Source organism: Sesamum indicum, linkage group LG1 (assembly GCF_026168435.1).
Source record: "Sesamum indicum cultivar Baizhima isolate 11 linkage group LG1, ASM2616843v1, whole genome shotgun sequence".
Lineage (NCBI taxonomy): Eukaryota > Viridiplantae > Streptophyta > Magnoliopsida > Lamiales > Pedaliaceae > Sesamum > Sesamum indicum.
Window position 1 is genome coordinate 12,721,963 of NC_142657.1, and position 21,037 is coordinate 12,742,999.

Below are 21,037 nucleotides of genomic sequence, written 5' to 3' on the forward strand. Positions count from 1 at the left end.
TATATTAGATAATTTATAACTCTATAGAAAATAAATAATATAATTTTAAAAAATATTTTATTTTTATAAAAATTATATGCATGCATAAAATATGGTACACTCACTAATTATTAGTATCATTATTATTTAAGGTAGAGACACAGCAAAAGTAGAAACACGATTACGTCCACTTTGCGCTTTTACAGGAAGGAATAATAGAATGGTCTTCCCTGCCTTTGCATACTTTTACCCAATATCAAGGCTACTGTCCCCCACTCCCTTACCACATACAATTGCCCCTTTCTTTGTGTTTTTTTTTTCTTTTCCTCCTAATAAAAGCATCAATTATATAATTAAATTAATATTTCAATCAATATTTCAATAAAAACCACATTTATACAATCTTTGCACTTTCAAATCTTCTATTGCCAAAAAGTCTAAATGTAAAACCAAATATTACTCGGGTTATAAATTTTCAATTTAATCCTAGCAACACAACCTTGTAATAAATAAATAAATAAAAATAAAAAAGAAAAAATCAAGTTCGAGCCTAAAAATTTGGCTGAATTCAGCTTGTTCGTGTTGGAAAATAAAAGACTGTGCCGTGGAAAACCACTGCCTTGAAAGCGAAATTTCAGTACTACTGTGGTGTAGATAGTATAAGCTGTTTGCTCTCCAAGGTTAACACATCTATAATTCTCTTACACGCTCACTCGTGGAAGAAAACTTGAAACAATGAACCAAACAACACTCACAAGAGAAATAAGATAAATTAGATAGAAGAGAAGAGGCTCTCGGATTTTGGTGTGTTTCAAATGCATAGGAACTGAGGCTATTTATAGGCAAACAACTCGGTTGCTTGAGGACGTTGGATTATACACCAGCCATAAAAATCAAATCCCTAATTTACACGGATTTTTACATTAAACAGCAGCTAAAAGTTCGGCTAATGAGAATGAGGAGACTTGGTCACTTGAGAGTCTAAAAAAGTGAGAAATGAAATATTTGAATGTAATTTTTCAAAAAATATATATAACCGCGCGTGCCCAACCCGGATCGAGTGATTCTTCCAAAATACAACTACCCACACTTCTCATTCTAAAGGTAGTAAGATAGTTTAATATATATCTATATATATAAAAAAAGGTTGTTTCTATTTTATATATGGAACAAGGAAAGGTGCATTAGTCATTCCCAACACTTGGCACCCAAATAAATGTAGCCAAATACTTTTTAAATTCATTATATAATGCAAAAACGACAAAAAAAAATAAATCAATAAATATATAATTTAATGCATTACAAAAAGAAAACAACAAAAAAGAAAGAGTGTGTGGAAACCAGAAGAAGATGAATCCAAACAAGAGCTCCCACAAAAATTCACACAACAGCCAATTCAACAAAAAGTCTCATCTTTCACACTGCGCTTTACCTCACCTCTCTCTCTCTCTCTCTCTCTTCATCCACACACACACACAACACACACTAAATCTCATCTGCAGCAGTTCTGCACCAACAACGAATTCCCTAACCAGAAACAGCAGCACCGTATCTCAAGCGTCATATCAGCAGATGGGCAAATCTCACCATCCCCGGAAACCACCCACCGGCCGCACAAACCTAGCCTCCTGCATAGTCGCCACCGTGTTCCTCGTTTTCGTAGTCATCATAGCCCTCATCGTCTACTTCACCATTTTCAAGCCCAAGGACCCCGTCCTCACCGTCAACGCCATCCAGCTCCCCGCCTTCTCCGCCGCCAACTCCACCGTCAGCTTCACCTTCTCCCAGTACGTCACCGTCAACAATCCCAACCGCGCCGTCTTCACCCACTACGACAGCTCCCTGCAGCTCATCTACGCCGGCAGCCAGGTGGGCTTCATGTTCATACCCGCCGGAAAGATCCAGGCCGGGAGAACTCAGTACATGGCCGCCACTTTTTCAGTTCAGTCCTTCCCGCTCTCGGTTTCAGGGCAGCCCGAGAGCGTAGGCCCCACCGTGACTGACGGGCTCAGCGGGTTCCGTGTGGGACCGAGCATGGAGGTGGAGTCGAGGCTGGCGATGGCGGGTCGGGTTCGCGTTCTGCATTTCTTCACTCACCATGTGGAGGCCCGCGCGGATTGTCGGGTGTCTATTGCTGTTAGCGATGGATCCGTTTTAGGCTTCCACTGTTAGTTACTGTTGTTTCTCCTTTTACCTATTTCCCTTCCCTTTGATGATCAACGTGATTGTGGGGTTTCTTTACTTCCAAACTGTACAAAACACAATTAGGTTACTCTCAATTAAATTAATCACAAAATAAGTATAATTTATTATATTATTAATTATTTTTTTTAAAATGCATACCAATCACAAGATAAATATATTTGTCATATAATTAGTTCAAGTATAGTCAATCTCGATTCCAATTAAACATTTCCCATGTTAAGCACATTTTTAGTGACCGATTAGTACAAATTTTAGTTTGAATTAGGTCCATACAAGTTCAAATTAATTATTTGATAAGTGTATTATAATTGCATTAACAATTAGTAGAGTATGATAATTTAATCAATTTTAAAACAATTTTTTGCGGAATGGTAATGTATATATTCGGTCACTCCTTGATATTTCATGTTGTTATCGCTCTTATTTTGTGATTGACATATCATTACACGTTTTAACGTAACATTATCGTGTAATGTTGAAAATGAGATAGAACATTTTTTTTCGGTAAATGTAATTTTCATAAATAGGAAAAGATATAGTACAACAATCATGAATCAGGTAGTGTTTCCCTCGACAGGCCAAGAGATACGCCACAATCTATAAAGTGTATGTGTACTAACAGAGTTATCTAAGGCAATGCTAAGTATACACTGTCTAACATCCTCCACAATTAAGCTAGCTACAATATTCGAGTTCTACTCAATATGCTCGAATCGTCTAAGATTTCTCTCTCTCCATATATGGTAAAGATAGAATATTTTTTTACCTCTGGAGAGTATTTAACGTCATTGGAGGTATTGTTACATTGTAATTAAGGGAGATATTGTCGATAAAATAAAAAATATATACAATATTTATTATATAATTGATTAGATAGCACCATAAATCTCATAATATTTATACTAGATTTTATGCAAAGGTTATTTATTGTTATATATTATTTTCAAGTTGCGTTATATATTTTATTAAATGTTTATATATTAATAGAAAATTGAGATAAATAGGAAGAAGAAATTTGGAAGAGGAGGTTTGGCGGGAAAAGCAGGATGGTCAAGTGGGGCCCCCAACCTCAATTTGTGGTGGGTGGTGTCTATCGGGTGCGGCAGTACATACGGTGGGGCCTCGGCCTCGCTTTTTGACCATAATGGCACTGACCAATGGGGACTACATTTGTGTCTGTCTCAGTCTCCGCTCCCTTGAAATCCGAGCAATGCTTTTATTTTTATTATTATTATTATTTTTTAAGATGAACAGTGAGTCGAGTTGAATCAGATCGATTCAATATTCGATTGATCCAATAAAAAAATTGAGTTGGTCTGATTGGAATCGAGTTGGTCTTTGGCGGGAGCAATTGGGTTTTTTTCTTTAATAATTTACGATATATAATTTTTATTTTATTTTTTTAAATTAATTATTTTAGTAGATTTTTTTATACTTTTGAAACGTTAAATCTTTTTATCTTTATTATTTTAATTTTAAATTGTTAGTACATTAATTTATTTATACTCTTTATTTTTTTTAAAATTTATTTTTTGTTTTTTTTTATTTATTATTATATGAGGTTTCGTTTGGTTCAGATGAAAGAAAAATATAAGTTAATGGAGGAGAGAAAAAGAAAGAATAGTAGTTTTCTTCAAGTTGTTTTATGATTGGAAGAGAAGTAAATCTCAAATACTTTTTCTTGTTTGGTACGAAAAAAAGAGATTGACAAAAAAAAAAATTAATTTTTTTAAGTTTACTGAACAACACTTCTCTTTATTTTGTATTAAAAGATAAATGAATTAATATTATACTAATATAATTTTATATAAAAAATTTAAAAAACTTATTAATAAGAATATTTATCAAATAAGAACAAGAATATTTTTTATTAATAAAAATATTTACCAAAATGAGTATTATTCATTTATTCTAAACTGTTTAACTTAAATAAAATAAAAATTACTAACAATATTTTCGACTATCGAATTCACATTACTAAGCCTGTCTATTTTTGTTTTCACCACAAGTGTCATTATTTTAAATTTTGTTATTCTTTTTAAATTTTTTATATTATTATTATTATTGTTAAGTAGTATTTTGTATTAACATGATGTTTTACAAGATTCAACTAATTTAATTTACATATGATTTATATAATTCACATCTTTGTTTTTTATTTTTTAGTTGTGTTTTTTATAATTGATCAAAATGCTCTTGTGGACTAAAAATTATAATTTTATTTATTTTTTATTTTTTATGGACTAAGTATATAATTTTTTTTTAATCTTTAAAAATTTTGCATCCACCTCATTTGACTCTTTTATAAGTTTTTAATTTAAAAAATAAAAAATAAAAAATTACAATAAGAGCAAAGTTGATAATTTCATACCTCCATCTAAAAATTATATAATTTTATTAAATATTAGGGGGGTATTTGTAATATTTCAAATGAGGAGATATTCATAATTATGATAAAATTCAGGAGAGGCTGTTGTAAATTTACCCTTAATTAAAAGCGCAAATAAATTGATCAATTTGGCTCTAAGATAAAGTTTAAAGTAAATTATAACTAGCTTTGCCAATAACAGCAACATCCCATGAGATTTGTTATAATTGCAAATACTCCCTTATTATTTAAAAAAAAAAATTAATCTCTATACAAACAGTTTGACACATTGATATTTATAGCTCGAGGGATTAGAGAAAATAAGAAACAAATATATCTCAGTTTGGACTCAAAAACTTCAAGAATACCTACATTGTGTTTGGATTTGTATTTTAGTTATTTTGTTTTGTGTTTTAAAAATAGAGATAGAAAAACAGAGATACGTTAGTTTGGTTGAAAATAGATAATATGTTTAGATTTGTATTTTTGGGTAGTTTAAAATATTTTAAAATAAGTGATGTAAGTTTGATGTTGGGATTTGGGAGACAAATATCACTGTTCATTGTCAAAATTATATATTTTTATATATAAATATTTTATGTTTTAATGTTGTATTTTTGGTAGACAAAAATTACTATTTATTATCAAATCATATCTGTTTTATATTATGTATATATATAAATGTATATAATTCATCTAAAAATTTTATAATTATTGAAAATTCATCTTAAAAATTAAATTATTATAATTTATCATTGTCAGTTAAATACATATTATCATATAAATACAACTAATTCCTATCACTATTACCCCGAGAACGAGTGGCATGTTGAGAAATTTATATAAATTATAATCACAAAATTCATAAATTAACATATTTATGTATATATATGTATATAAAAGAAAACTTAATGGGCTATAAGCCCAAAAGGTAGCCCAACCCTAACCCTAACCCTGTCGGCTGCATGGGCTTGGGCTCGCCCTTGGATCAATCTCTAAATTCCAAATCAAACCACAAAATCAAATACGTACTTTAAAGTTTTGAACCATTAACTGGCTAGAAAATTGTAACTTTGCTCCCAAAATATAAGACAATTTATAATATTAGTTTTATACTTTCTGAAATAATCAATATTAGTCCTACATCTTAAAAAAACATTGCAAAATTGGTCCTATCATAAAAATACACATCACAATTTTTTCGAACAAACTTTTTGATTGATTTTCGAAGGATAATATAAAAAATTTCGGCCCAAAAAAATCAATCAGAAATCCGCATTTTTGGTCCCTAATTTCATCCCAAATCAAACATTAATTTTTAATCCAATGGATGGATTTTCCGAAGGCAGTAATCGAACCGTTGAAAAGCTATTACAAATATTCTGATGGCAACACTTATCTGTCCGAAATATTTTCCGATGCCACTTTTTTAGGTTGTCTTCCTTCTATTTACGAACTTTCTTTGAAAATTTTTTGCCCAAAAAAGTTTTTTTTTTTTTTTTTTATAGGATGGTTTGCAATATTAGTCTCAAAATATAGGATAATTTGCAATATTACTCCCAAAAATCATCTGAGTAGGTTGCCACGTGCGCCTTTTCACTAATTTTTTTACGCTAAAACTAATTTTATAATAATTTTGTTTAATGTGAAATTAATATTGACTATTTGAGATAGTCTTCTCATCTCCATAGAAGTTTCATTGTTAGAGTGAAAAACATTTATCCAAATTATATAATTATATTAATTATTTCTAGGAGGGGAAAGAGAGGTGAAAGAGTAGAGTGTGATTTTATAATATTAATGATGCACAATAATTAAGTATTTTGACATATCTGGGATTCGGATGGCATTGTGAAGCATGGGATTGATAAAAAGCACAAAAAAGAAGGTAGACGTGTATGTTCACACAAATTTTGAATCTGCAAAAAATTAATTACGAATTTAGAAACCTATAGACCAATGAAGTTTATAATTTTAAATTAAATTTTGGCCGATTTTAAATTATTATAAAAATTGACAAAAAAAATTAAATCTTTTATTACTAATGTATACCGTCACGACAAGGATTGACGGATTTTCAAAGAAATTCTAAGATCAACAAAAAAATTTTAGCACCCTGATGCTTAAGTCAGTAACGATTACTTAAAAAGATGATAGAAAAACTTGAATCAAAGAGAGAATAATGATAAATTATGAAGTGCAGTGCAAAATATAAGCTTAAAATAACCTAAAAAATGAGAGAGAGTTGAGTGAATAAGTGAGAGTTTGAGTTTGATGCTTGATGTTACCAAATAACTGCAAAAGACTCTATTTATAATCTTTTACATAACAGAATGCAAGAGTTTGTTGTAAAGAGTCCTATGCCATTTAAAACATTCGTGTGTCATTTGGACTTGGATTGACTGAGATACTCCTTGCCTCCCTGCTCGACTGGATGGAGCAAGGAGGGCCAGGAACGAAGGAGACAAAGAAGAAAATGGAAGAGTTGGAGAGGACAACCTAAAAGAAGGATTAGACACACAAAGTAAGTCTTATCCCATCTGCAATACGAAATTGGCAGCATCCATAAGTACTTGGAACAAGCTATGCTAAAGTAGAAAGAGATAATCTGTGATTATCCCTCATTTGAGGAAGGAAAGAAAGTATTGGATCGCATGTGGTCCAACAAGTTGGAGGAGTTGAAGAAGTTATTGGATTTTCAAAGCATGTTAGTGCAGTGCTCTAAAGTACTACTACCGAGGCTTTTGGACTTGTGCCCTCCAGTTTGCTGGACCAGCTATCTTGCTTCTACCGCACCTACTTCTTTTCCAGATATTCATGCTGGGCTAGCTGATGCCCTTGACTCGGATGAAGAGGTCCCCCTCGAGCTTCCGGAGTTCATTCCCGTGTTGGGCAAGATGAAGGAGTTTCAAGGGGCCTGGATCATCAAGTGATGGAGGAGGTTTTCCCCTTCAAGGTGGAATCCCCAGCTAGCGATGATGAGAGCGTACCCTTCGGTACCTCCTAAGAGTGGGCTTGAATTGATTTTTTTTGCTGCACTAGATGCCTTGAACTCTATCCTTTCCCCTTTTTTCTTTGTTGTTTATGATTTGCAACTTGTTAGATTACTTGCTGTTGGGTTTTTGCATACTTTTTGTTTCTATAAGCTTTTTGAAATAGATATACAAATATATTATTTTTTCCTGCAGGTTGAAATAAGATGTTGGGTATAACCTAGTCCTTGCAATATACCTGCATGGTGGTCCCCCTGCAAGTGGTTAGTGATAGCAATATAGGCGAGAATCCTGACTCTTGCTATACCAGCAAGTGTAAATAATATTTGCTTTGCACACTTAAGTAAACATAGTACCTCCCTAAGAAAAAAATAAGTAATTTCATAAGGTGGTAACTTGATACGTTTCTTCTTGTTGGATAGATAGCTTGACTAGGTATACTTTAGAGTTTTCTCACTCAAGATCAAAGCATAATTGTCCATGCCTAACAAAGATAAACCTATTGTACTCTGAAATAAACAAGTTAGGAATACTAGAAGATAAGAGACTACTTCACCTAACAAGTGAGTGCATGTAAACCATAACCAAGTAAAAATGTCTGCTAGAGGCAACTCTATTACTACTCATAGCCAATGAAACGATCAAGAATGCGCTAGCTAGAGGAGACTTATCATGGCTTGCAACTAATACAGAAAAATGAATGAGAGTAGGTGGGCCAATTGAGGATGACTTATTAGGACTTGAAGCTAGCAAGTATGCATGTGCTAATTGACAGCCTCCGAACCGTACATCAAGTTGAAAGGTGTCTCTCCCAAGTTGATGTGGGGATGGTCCTATAGATCACACTGGGCAGGTGTCTACCCATTGCCCTCCTGCTTGCTCTAGCTTGATTTTGATGCCTCGCAATAGGATGCAATTTGTAATTTGTACTTGCCAGTTAGCTTGGAGGTAGACATAGGAAAGAATGGCAAGGATTTTATATTTGGGGAAAAGTTGGAACTGCGTTATATATTTTGTTAAAGAGTATCATACAAATGTCCTTGGTGTCTGACAGAAAATTACTTCAACTTTTGAGTATGAATAGAAGTAGATCATATACTGAGCACTCCTGTGTTAATCATCTGGTTTCTTGTGATGGATACTTTTTCCTTATACAGGTTTTTTGTTAATTGATTTGCTTTATCTGGGCAATTGTCTGCCGTTTGTACTTCAATATTTGAAGTAGCCTGCATCTCAATGCATTTGTCCAAGTTCGTTTGCTGTTGAATCTTATTTAATCAGGTGCTTGTTGCCCAAGTTCATGATGAGTCGTATTTCAGGTGGATCGGATTGGGTTAGTGGTACCCATTAGTGATAATTCTAAAGTTGTCGTAAAAAATATATATTAAGTGATGACAATTTTGATCTTGTCAGTTACTATATAATTATTAGTTATAAGAATTGTGTACAAAGTTGTCATTGTAGATACTTAATGATACATCTATAATGACAATATAAATATAGTGCAATAAATTATTATTATCACTAAGTTGTCACTATGTATACGCCACTAATTGTATACGGTCACAATTTACTGACAATATTTTATTACTACAACTTCTACAAAATAAAACTTTAAATTCATTATTCTAACAACATAAATATTATTGTCGTCAAATATATTTCGGAGACACATTCATCATGGAAAAAATTTATTTTAAATTAAATTTGGTTCAATTAAATCAATTACAAAATAAGTGTGATATACTTATTATATGATTGTCATGTTTTTTGAAGTATACACCAATTACATCGTAAGTAGATTGCACTTGTTATATGAGTTTAGTGCAATTTATCCTGTGATATTGCAAATGAGCAAATTATCTCCTTATAAAAAAATAATAGCAATTTACCCCTATATATTTTTTAAAAAGGAGAAATACAATTTACTCTCATTGTGATATGATAAATGAGTAAAAAGAACTTTCATAATGTTTGGATTCATTTTTTGAGTGTTTTGTTGTGTTTTGTGGAAATAGAGAGAGAAAAACAAAGATAAATAAGTGTGTGTTAGAGATAACATGTATATTTGGATTTGTTTTTTAAACTAATTTAAAATAAGCATTGTATGTGTTAATGTTGTGTTTTGAGAGACAATAATTACTATTCATAGTCAAAAATCACGTTTTTTATATATATTTATGTATACGTATGTGTTTATATATACATATGTATTTATGCTAAAACAGTTTAAAACACCTACATAAGGTGTTTCTGAATTATGTGTTTTGACTCGTCTCAAAAATAATTTGAAAATGAAAACAAACATAGTGTTTGTGTTTTGGAAAATAAAGCAAATTACTCCATATTTAAACCATTGCTAGAGGGTAATTGTTTCATTTTTTGAAACAGAAAGGAGTAATTTGCTAAATCTTTTTCACATGAATTTATTTTGCTCATTTCACATAGTAAATTGCATTTAATCCTTTTTTGAAATGAATCAACGCAATCCTTTATTTAAAAAACAAAGAGGGACACATGGAGTTAAATTGCTATTTTTTATTTTTATACATAGAGATAATTTGCTCATTTTCAATACTACAAGAGAATTAGTTGCATTTTCCACTTTGTTATATTATTAAGTCCCACAAAATCGAATTTGAGTTAAGAGTTTGTTGATCCTAAGGTATAGCTGCATTAAAGGAAAGGCAGATAGAAACTCACTCTAAAGCTGATAAGAGTAGCGCCCCAGATTTTGAAGCTAATAGAAAATGTAAGAATAGAAGCTCGTGGGAATCTAAGGAACACCTACATCTAAACCAAATCATACATGTTTTACACAATAAGGATACATAATCAAACACAGCTTCTCTTCAAATCGGGGGCAGGATCACTTAAACGAACACATAATCGAGCAATGCCTTCCATCGGCGCCGCCCCAAGAGCTCTTCCCCCTCTTAGGAGTTGAGTTTGCGGCAATCCTCATGTGCTCAATCAACGCCTCCGTGTTCACTTGCTCCGCCAATATCCGCTCCAAATCCTTGGGATCGATCACCAGTTTGACCTTCCAAACGCCGGCCCCAGGCGGCGGGAGCACCTCGACGGATGTTTTCCCATAACTCGCCGGCGTCAAACGGTTGAATGCTGAAACTCTAACAGACTCTTGGCATCCTCTCTGTTGCGATTCTCCATCAGCATCGGTGACTGCTTTGAGGGAGCAATTTCCCATAGTTGTGCGGAAGAGGAGAGAGGTTTGGGTGTGTATTTAATGGGAGAAATGTTGGGAGAGATATTCAAAGGGTCACGGGGTTTTGGTGGGAGGGAAGATGACATTTTTGGGGTTGTCTTATTTTGAAATTTGGAAGCTGAATTTCAGGGAATTTGAGTGTGTTGGGGGATGAACAAATGCAACTCATCCCATCTCTGTGTGTGTGTGTCTGATGATTTATAAAGAATGGAATAAAGCAACATGTTACCTCTAAGTCACGACATTTGTGGGCGGCCAACAACCGGATTCGGATTACGGGGAATATATCTTTTTCATTATACATACGTCACATATTCTAATTCAGATCGGGTTGGATTGAATTTAAATTAATTATATGATGAGTGTAATATATTTATATTATAGATGATTTATAGTTTAGAAAAAATCACCAATTACATATCATATTTGCTTCGAACCAAACCTAATTTGGGTCAAAAAAATTCATTTGTATGATAATATTAAGAGTAACTTACGATGAGTTGTTCTAAAATTTAGTATAATTATAAATATTTTTTTATTGTTTGTAAAATTATAAACATCACCTGATGTTTGACAAAATTATGTAATTATTGGATGAAAGCCTAGAGTTATTAACTTTACTCTTGTTGTATTTTTTCTTTTTAAAAATTAAAAAAATTATAAAAAAAATGGGACGAGACTGATGAAAATTTTATTTTAAAAAAATCCACTTAATCCATAAAAAAAGTTACAGAAAAATTTAAAAATAAAATTATAATTTGTAGTTCACAATGGCATTTTGATTAGTTCATTATTTAAAAGAAATGAAAAGTTAACGAATACTAAGTAGTTGGGTTAATTATTGAAGGGTCGTCAAAATTATGAAAATATTAATAATACTAATGGTAAATTTGTGTTATATTGAGATGATATAACTTGTGGAAGAGAAATCCTAACCCTTGAGGAGTTAGAATGGTTAGTTCTAGCAATTGAAATAATAAATAACATGTAGCTATGGGATTTTGTGGTATCAACCAAATTGGATTTCAATTTTTATATTTCATTTAATATATATAAGAAATATATAAGAATTATGTCGTTTACTTTATTTAATAAAAATTAAATTAATATGGTTCACGTTGGTTCTCCTATTTTATAAAAATAGAATTAAAAAAAAAATGTGATCCAACAGGTGACATATGCTATTAAAATATGACATGCCACCATGCCCCGACAGCCAATAATGTCCCCTGAGGTTGTGGCCCGTGATTTTCCCATTATCCATTCTTTTTTGTTTTTAAAAATAAAATTTAAATAAATTACTTTGTTAATGATACCTCTTAATTATTTTTTCTGCAAATCAAAATTTTCTTTTGTCATTTTAAAATAAACAATATTATTAATAACACCACTTAATTATTATTTTTTTTTTCTGAAAATCCAAAATAAAGAAGGTGAACCTCCATTTTGCAACCCAATCAGTTCAAATCCTATTCAAACAAGATACCTTGCCTCCATAAAGAAGGTGGACATTCATGGAGGCGAGGATCGTATCATTTGGCGATTTCAGAGCGGGCAATCTTCAAAACAGACCCTTATCCAATTATTTGATCCACCGAGGTCGAAAGTAGGATGGACTTCACTACTTTCGGGCACTTATAAGATCTCACGTCATACGTTTATCTTATGGATGGCAATTTTGTGCAAACTGCCAACGATGGATAAAGCATGGTTTCTCACCTCGGCGATTGTGTTATGCGTAATGTGGGAGCAACAGAGACTCATAGTCACCTTTTCTTTCAATGCCGCTTTAGCAGATGATGTCTTTTCGAGGTTCGCAAATTGGTCCATTTTTCATGGCCCAACAGAGATCGGACGACTGATATCGAATGGACAACACGAAAATGAAAGGGAAAATACATTGTTAACCTTGCTTACCGAGCTTTACTAGCCTCATGTGTTTATCACATTTGGAGAGCAAGGAACTTGAGGAGATTTGAGCATGAAGAGAAGACTCCCGTCACGTTGGCCTTCTTGATTATGGAAGATGTCAAACAACGCATCTTTAGTATTAACCTAGCCACGTCTGTTAGTACATGTGCTTTATTTAGATTATGACGTATCGCTTGACTTGTCGAGTGAGAAACCAACTAAAGAACTTTGTAGTACTATTATGTTTCCTTTTTATTAATAAAAATTACGTTTACCCAAAAAAAAAAAAGATACCTAGCTCATACTTCAAAATTTTTAAACTAACATAAAAGACTCAAAAATAAAGCCTAGGACAACGGACATCAAAGATTTCACGTAACGTGTATTTCTGACATCTTGCGACACCTCATACTAAAAAATCATTAACATTCCTTCTAGATCCACGGTGGCTGACGTGGCAATAGCTGGTAAAACAAAATCCGTTCAACTCGAGCTTACATGACATAACCTCTTCAAATGGTCATATCTCATTCAGAATAAGTCTAAATCACAATCCATTCTTATTTTTAAATTAGTTAACTCATGCAACTTTCAAACGGTGTATCACAAACTGGCTATAAGTAGAGGCCGTTGCGTAGTCATCATAAGGCATCAAGTATTATTCACTCGATCTCATTCTTTTCTCCTGATTCTTAGCAAGTTTATAACACTATTTTGCACTCGACACGATTATTCTCATTTTATCTTGATACTTTGTCAAGTCACTCCAATTATTTCATCATTATTCTTATGTTATTTTCTAGTATTATTCTTTCAATGAATTCCTTACTTACTTAAGGATCATATTTCAAATACTCTAAACCTGAACAATTGAACCCCTATAATTTATTTACTTTATTTTTATGTAAATTTCAGATTATCAAAAAATAAATAACATAGTGGAGTTCGGATCGGATATGCCCAAAACTCGTTTCGAACATTTTCTCAGTTTTTAAAGGGATTTTTTTTTAATTAAGGAAATATAAATATGTAATGAAGAATTTTTATCCAAATGATATTTGATTCAACTAAATCAATCATAAAATTAGTGTAATATATTTGTTATATAATTAATTATTTTTTAAAAATATATAATTAATTACACAATAATTACCATATAATTAGTTTAGATTTAACCAAATTCAATTTGAATTAAAATTTGTCATATGGGAAGAAGCCACGTGTATTTTCGGTCTCCACTCCTATACTATTGTCTTCTTGCAAAGTGAGACCATTTGGGAAGAAGAACACCACAAACAAATCTAAGGCTAGGAATCATATTCATATTCACTAAAATTCCCACCAATACTAATCAAGATAACCCCATCCCTATTCCCCATACATACCTCACCAATTCCCTCCAAAATCCTGTCCAGTCTGAGCCCTCTGCTGCAAATTGCAATGGGCTGCACCTCTTCCAAGAGAATTGAGGTCGCCGTCGACGTCTACCGCCCAGCACCCTCCAGCTTCTCCGTGTTCGACATCCATGCCATTGAAGAGCCGTGGCTGAAGGCCGGCGACGCTTCTGACGATTTACATGATGAGAAGACCTCACACATGCCACCCCCCATTCTCGAGAAGCTTAAAGCCATTGAAGATGCCCCTCGCTCGTGGGACGAAGTCAGCAAGGCTTTGGAGGACCTAAAACCCAAGCTCAACGCCGTCCCCGCCCTTCCGGCGCCGGATTCCAACCCAAAACAAGCTTCCGCCACGCAGTCAGAGAAAGATAGTGCAGCCGGCAAACCGAAGACGCCGGAGAAGAGCTTCTCTTTCCACACACTTGAAGAGCTGGAAGCTAAAATCTCCTCCAAACCCACCGACAAAAAACGGGTCGAGCCGTCGCCAAAACCCGAGTTGAAGAGATTCCACTCGACCAACACCCAGCCGGCAACCGAGATTCCCAAGAACGGCGACGTGCCCAAGTCGCTGAAAGACAACATATTCATCGTGAGAGACAGATTAGAGCGAGAAAAGGAAGGAAAAGCCGCGGGGTTCGTGAAGCGCGACCCACTCAGCGACTTCGAGGAGATCTGCCCGCCGGGAGGCGACGACAAGGTGGTGGTCTACACAACATCACTGGGCGGAGTGCGGCGCACGTACGAGGATTGCAACCGGGTGCGGCAACTGCTGGAGACGCATCAAGTGGTGTTCGACGAGCGGGACGTGGCGCTGGACGGCGGGTTCTTGAGCGAGTTGCGGGAGTTGGTGGGTGAAGGGGCGGCGGTGCCAAGGGTGTTCGTGAAGGGGAGGTATATAGGGGGGGTGGAGGAGGTGGTGGGTCTGAACGAGAGGGGGAGGTTGAGTCGGATCATGAAGTGGGCAGGGGTGGAGAGGGGAATGGGGAGGTTGGGGTGCGGGGGGTGTGGGGGGGCGAGGTTTGTGCCGTGTATGGAGTGCGGGGGAAGCTGTAAGGTGGTGGTGGGGGAGAAGAAAGAGAGGTGTGGAGTGTGTAATGAGAACGGTTTGGTGCAATGTCCTGTTTGTGCTTGAACAAGATATGATACGACGTTGTTTGTAGTTTTGGTATCTGTACTTGGGAAGAAAGGAATAAGTGGGAAAGAATCATTACATGACTTCTACATATGTACATGACTTCTACATATGATTCTAGCAAATAGCAATGGTTTTGTTTAGGATTTCTTGTGCTTTACATTGGGCCTTTTGCAGTTTTTTTGGGTGTGAAATCGCAAATAGCAACTGGAGTTGGAAAACATGAAATGAAAATGATTAAAAAAATAGCTGAAGGGCCCAACCGGGTTCGAACCGGTGACCTCTTGATCTGCAGTCAAATGCTCTACCACTGAGCTATGGACCCTTCTGATGAGGTAGAGTGAGCAAATACTGCCCCAAATCCATTTTCTTCTGGTTTGATCTCGAGAATGAAGAAATGGGCCTCTATCTTTCAGCCTAATGGCCTAAGACTAAAAACCACTTGAATCCATGCAACTTGGATCACCTTATTTTGAAGCCCATCTCTTCATTCCACATTTTGGTATATACGAGCGTTCGTTGTTCTAACAATCAGATACTCTCACGCGATGTGATGTTTGTTCTAACTGAAATCTCAAATGTTTATCTTTAGAACATAATTGAAAGTTTCTTTAAATTTATCTACTGTTTGATGTGTATAATTTAATCTTAAATTTGCTTACGTCATATCAAGTTAATATGCCCAAGCAGTACGAGTACGTCTAGATTCCTCTTGATAGAAAACCTACAAGGCATAAAATGAACTCACCAGGAAGACTCTAATTATAATGCTTCGATGTCGAGGTCATAAAGGCCGTAGAGGAGAAATATTAAGGTTGTAAGAATGTCAAGATAGCAAAAATCGTATCTAAAATATAGAAAATTTATAAAAACTTTTATTTGTACCATGTCATATGCACCACATATGTAGGAATAAATCATATGATCACCATGAATCCCGAGATACTTAAATTTGAATCTGGTCAAAACAAACCAAAACGGCCCGAATAAAAATAAACGAATCCTACTCTGTTTCTTACGAAAATATAAAATTTAGGATATTAAATCTGTCCACGACCTCCAAAAAACTATCCCCACATCACCGGAAATAATTAATTATACCATTCAATAAATTAATTATACAAAATAGTGATTAAATATAGCAACTTTGAAATACTATACGCTACACATAAGTCGTCACGATCACTAGTGCAAAAGTTGCTGGGGGCATTTTCCACATATAGAGCAGGTCCCATTATCAGGGAGCTCCAGATAAGGGCTTGTTTGGAATGCATATTTTTAGAAGCTTATTCAGTCTAATTCCACAAATAAGTTCAAAAATTTTCAGCTTGCTTTTATGAAAAAAGTTGCTACTATACTATACTATACTATCTGCAAATAGCTTTTTGGAGCAACTGATTGTAGCTTTTACAGCTGATAAGCACATGCTTAACTTAATTTGAGTTCGATTTTTTAATTTATAAAAGTTTTTGAATCTTAGACGTGAAGATGATAGAAAATTACGCATAATGGAATATGATTCTAGTCCAAAAGCATCAAGAATGGTACGCTTTGGAGCTTATAAGCACTTTAAAATAGCTTATAAGACGTATGGCAGCTTAATTTAGTTATAACGTTTGAAAGAATTATGGTAAAAGAATTTTTTTTTATTTCGAGATAAGTTGTTAGTAACGTATAACTTATGATAGCTTGTTTGATCATTATAGCTCAATTTTTTTTAATTAAAAAGATATTAGTCAATAATGAGGAGTGTGAAATTAATTTGGCAAAGAAATAATTTATTTATTTCTCGAGAAAAAAAAATGGGAGATGCTATATTATTTAGCATTGTCTGTGTGAACGAAGCTATATGCCTGCAGCAAGATCCTGATATGGAGACCGGGACATTGATGATACTGTCATGTATTGCATATCAATGGCTGATGAAGAACTTGAGTGGCTTCTAAGCTCCAAGGCTCATTCCCCCCTAGCGAGGCATAGTTTTAGAACAAAATCATAATGCTCATATGAAATTAGAATAGATAATATCTCACGCAACGGAATACAAATAGTATCAAGAACATTAATTTATCAAGGAATGTGCGTTATGTTTGTTTTCATTTCCAAGTTATTTACGGGATGAGTCAAACCATACCCAATGTTTACCATCATATAGAAATACTTTATTTGGGTGTTTTTGACTGTTTTAGCATAAATACGTACATATATACGTATATATATATATAAAAAAGACATGATTTGACAATGAACAATAATTTTATCTCCCAAAACACAACACTAAACATTCAATACTTATTTTAAATTATCTTTAAAAATAAATCTAAACGTACATATTATCTCTAATACATACTTATATATTTTTTTTTTCTCTCCATAAAACACTAAGAAAACGAATCCAAACACTATGATGCGATTTCCATTATTTTCATGTTGGGGTCATGCTAGTGACATGCCTCCGTTAGATCCCAATTCTTGGCCATAAATAACCACAAATAATTAACTTAATTACACACATTTGGGGGCATTTTAGTGGATAAGGAAAAAGATCAAAACCAATTGGTAAAATTAAATAAAACTTTATAAAGCTAACTTTTTAAAAAAAAAAAACAAGAAGGTTCAGTTACCATATTGCACTTGTAATGATAGTGCCCCATTGACCTAATTTCTGATACAAATAAAATCTGGTGAATGGTGATGGACCAATTACAGGATCAATTCATGGTTGGTTTCTTTGTGAGATTAGTATACACTATTACCTTTGTTAAAATTTTTAATTTAATTCGCCACACAAAACATATAAAATCAAGAATTTTCAAATCCAAATCTATTTTTCAAAAAATATATAAGAAACCCGCAAAATTTTCAACTTTTTCTTTTTTTTTTAGTAACGTGTATTTAGCCTCGTTAAACGTCTTCGACAGATATCCAGAACTGCATCATTGGTACGGCAATACTCGGCCTTTTCTATCCAATTACAATGTTTGGTGGTACTTGACTAATTTTTAATTTTTAATTATACTGTAATAAAATAATCGAATCGAAAGATGGGCTCTTTTTTTTTTATAAATTATGGTCCAATGGATCTCAATTTTGATGGGCTGAGACATAATTCACAGGCCTATGGATTAATAAATATATTCATGGAATAGTGGGGAAAAATAAAAATATAACCCTAAGCCATGGGGACCAAATTTCCACAATCTTGCTTTTCCCATTGTGCCAATAATACATCATTTTCACTAATTATAAGTAATTTGATCATATATGAATTAAATGTAAAAATAATATTCGTAATATTAATATAGTTTAATTCACATTGTTTGATATTTTTACATTTAATTTGTATATTTTTTTAACCAAAAAAAAATCATAAAATTCCTTAATAATCGCATCAGTTTAGTACTATGACTGTGATCACATGGATTAGACTCGAATTTTTGTTTTTATATTAGGACGTGTAGGTATCCCCAAAGATGGTTTTTAAAAAAATAACGGTATCGACGTACTAATCTTGATTAGTTTAGCCTTAATCTCTTTTTCTTTTTGTCTAACTCAATGGCACTAAGACAAAGTTATGGGGTGGAGACTGTAAAAAGGAGAATTTTGAGGGGTTGGGCTGATATTTCCAAAAATTTGCCACCCACCCAAGTTGGAACTCCACATGGTATGATGCAGCCATACATTGATCTAAGATGAAATTAAAAAGTTATGAATGGTTTCTTACGTGGCAAATTAGAATTGCAAAAAAAGTATTCAAACATACACGTACATAACGCTTACTTGAATAATTTTAATATTAATATGAAAAGTTGGTGCGATAGTGTAAGATTGCATAATTTGCAGTGTGTTCACACGTTAGGGTTTAATCTAGCTAGCAGGAAGTTCAGCGTTCGAACCCCATCATCTCCAGAATTCCTTCGATCAGCGGCCGTTGGGAACCGCAAGTGGAGATTAGTTTTGAGCCTAATAAACTTGGGGACACCTTGTAGGTGAGAGTCCAATGCTCGAACAGCATCATGTGCAAAATTCTCCCGAACCAACGACAATAATGAATTGTGAGTGGGTATTAGTCTTGAACTCAGTGGACTTAAGGACACCTCGTGGGAGAAAACAAAAAAAAAAAAAAAGAATGGTAGGTGGGAGTTCCAATTTTCGAACCCCATTATGTGCAAAATTCTCTTAGACCAACGACAACAATGAATGACAAGCGGGGATCGGTCTTGAGCTCAGTGGACTTGAGGACACCTCGTTGGAAAAAATCAAGAAAAGAAAACAAAAATGTTATGTGGGAAGTCCCATGTTCGGATCTCATCATGTGCAAAACTCTCTCGTACCAGTGACAATAATAAATCTCAAATGGGGATTAATCTCAAATAGTAAAATTATGGGACACCTAACAGCCAAGGGAGAAAATCCCAAAAAAAGAAAATCTCAATATTTATGAGAGATAATGTTCACTCTTGAAGGAATGAAGGGTCAGATCTTAAAGCACAAGATCTTTAACAAAGCAACACAGGACATATAATAAAAATGTAGGGTGTTTCCCTAATTAGACAGGCACAAACTCACATAACCTCAACCTAATTGGTTTCCCTATCTAAAAGCTAAAAAGTTTCAAACGCTTATTCCAGGGCACTAATCCACAACACTGCCAACCTAATTATTACTAATTTATTTATTATTTATTAATAAAAAATATTCCATTGCCAATGATGTTTTAGTCTAACGTTTAAAATTAAGATTCCGTGAATGAATTCGAGATTATGTCCAGATTTCCATCGGACGTGTGGATATTGGTTTATTTAATTATTTTTATTATATTAATGTACTGATAGACTCGATATATTGTTTAATTTATTAAAATATTAATATATATTATTAAAAAAGAAAATAAAAAAGTATTCCAGTGACCACGCTCGTAAAGTGAAAAAAGATATTATTTTGCTTACATGGACTCAATAAACTAGAAAAGTAAGACAAGGTTGGTACTCAATTATTTTTTTCATCAACTCAATAAAAAAAATAAATTAAGGACTAATGAAATTTAATTAAGCCGGCAAAACTAAAATTGATTATACGGACACGGATAAAATTTTAGTAATAATTGTTTGTCTCTTGTAATAACAGTACGTAGTTATAAGGATTCATCCAACAAGAAAGTAAATAGATAATGTAAAAACAAGCAGCTCATCAGCCTCCCAAACGAAGATTTGAAAGACGCACGTAGGCTCGTTCCTAAAAAAGGAGGTATGGTCCACTTTTTGACCAAAGTCACATGATTTTGTCCTGAAAAGACAAGTCCATCATCTGCTACTAATATATGTTCAACATCACAAATGAAAAAGGGCAAATTGCAGTCTACCCTCCCGTGTTATAAATCGAAAGTGGCAAATAAAATAAAATAAAATTATAATTTAACTCTCTAAATTATTAAAATTTAAACTGAATATGTTGATATAATTATTTTTTTCCCTAAATAAAAATAGGCGAATCTTTGTCCAAGAATAGCTCTTGTCAGTTAAATTCATGAGTCACTCTCCATCTCATTTGACCCCTTCTCCTCAATCACAATCAGATGATGTAATAATTCTTGCAGGAAAATTCAAAGTCTTAAAAGCGTGTTTTTGTGTATCCCCACAGAAAATGCTGGTCTGGATTCGGTGGAACGCTTCTTTTGTTATATATAATCCTTAAAAGGGGACAAAGGGTTGGTTGATGATGAGCAAAAGATGCAAAGTTGCTTTCATGATGAAACTAAAGTGTGTGTGTATATATATATATATATATATATATATTATATAATTAAATTAATTAATATATTTTCTT

The 21,037-nt window shown here is 33.6% G+C and overlaps 3 protein-coding genes and 1 non-coding gene across 4 annotated transcripts; 2 read left to right on the plus strand and 2 right to left on the minus strand.

The window, feature by feature from the left end:
- Window positions 1-1,332: 1,332 nt before the first annotated feature.
- On the plus strand, window positions 1,333-2,220 carry LOC105159219 (uncharacterized). The gene has a single exon (XM_011076208.3). It carries the CDS (start codon window positions 1,552-1,554, stop codon window positions 2,149-2,151), a length of 600 nt encoding a protein of 199 aa, XP_011074510.2. The 5' UTR covers window positions 1,333-1,551; the 3' UTR covers window positions 2,152-2,220.
- Window positions 2,221-10,414: 8,194 nt separating this feature from the next.
- LOC105159227 (uncharacterized) lies at window positions 10,415-10,753 on the minus strand. The gene has a single exon (XM_011076219.3). It carries the CDS (start codon window positions 10,751-10,753, stop codon window positions 10,415-10,417), a length of 339 nt encoding a protein of 112 aa, XP_011074521.1.
- Window positions 10,754-13,914: 3,161 nt separating this feature from the next.
- On the plus strand, window positions 13,915-15,314 carry LOC105161815 (Glutaredoxin family protein). Its single transcript, XM_011079630.3, has one exon. The coding sequence runs from the start codon at window positions 14,123-14,125 to the stop codon at window positions 15,209-15,211; it is 1,089 nt and encodes a 362-aa protein (XP_011077932.2). The 5' UTR covers window positions 13,915-14,122; the 3' UTR covers window positions 15,212-15,314.
- A 150-nt stretch (window positions 15,315-15,464) lies between these two features.
- Window positions 15,465-15,536, minus strand: TRNAC-GCA (transfer RNA cysteine (anticodon GCA)). The gene has a single exon. It is a non-coding gene; the product is annotated as a tRNA-Cys (tRNA).
- Window positions 15,537-21,037: the final 5,501 nt, after the last annotated feature.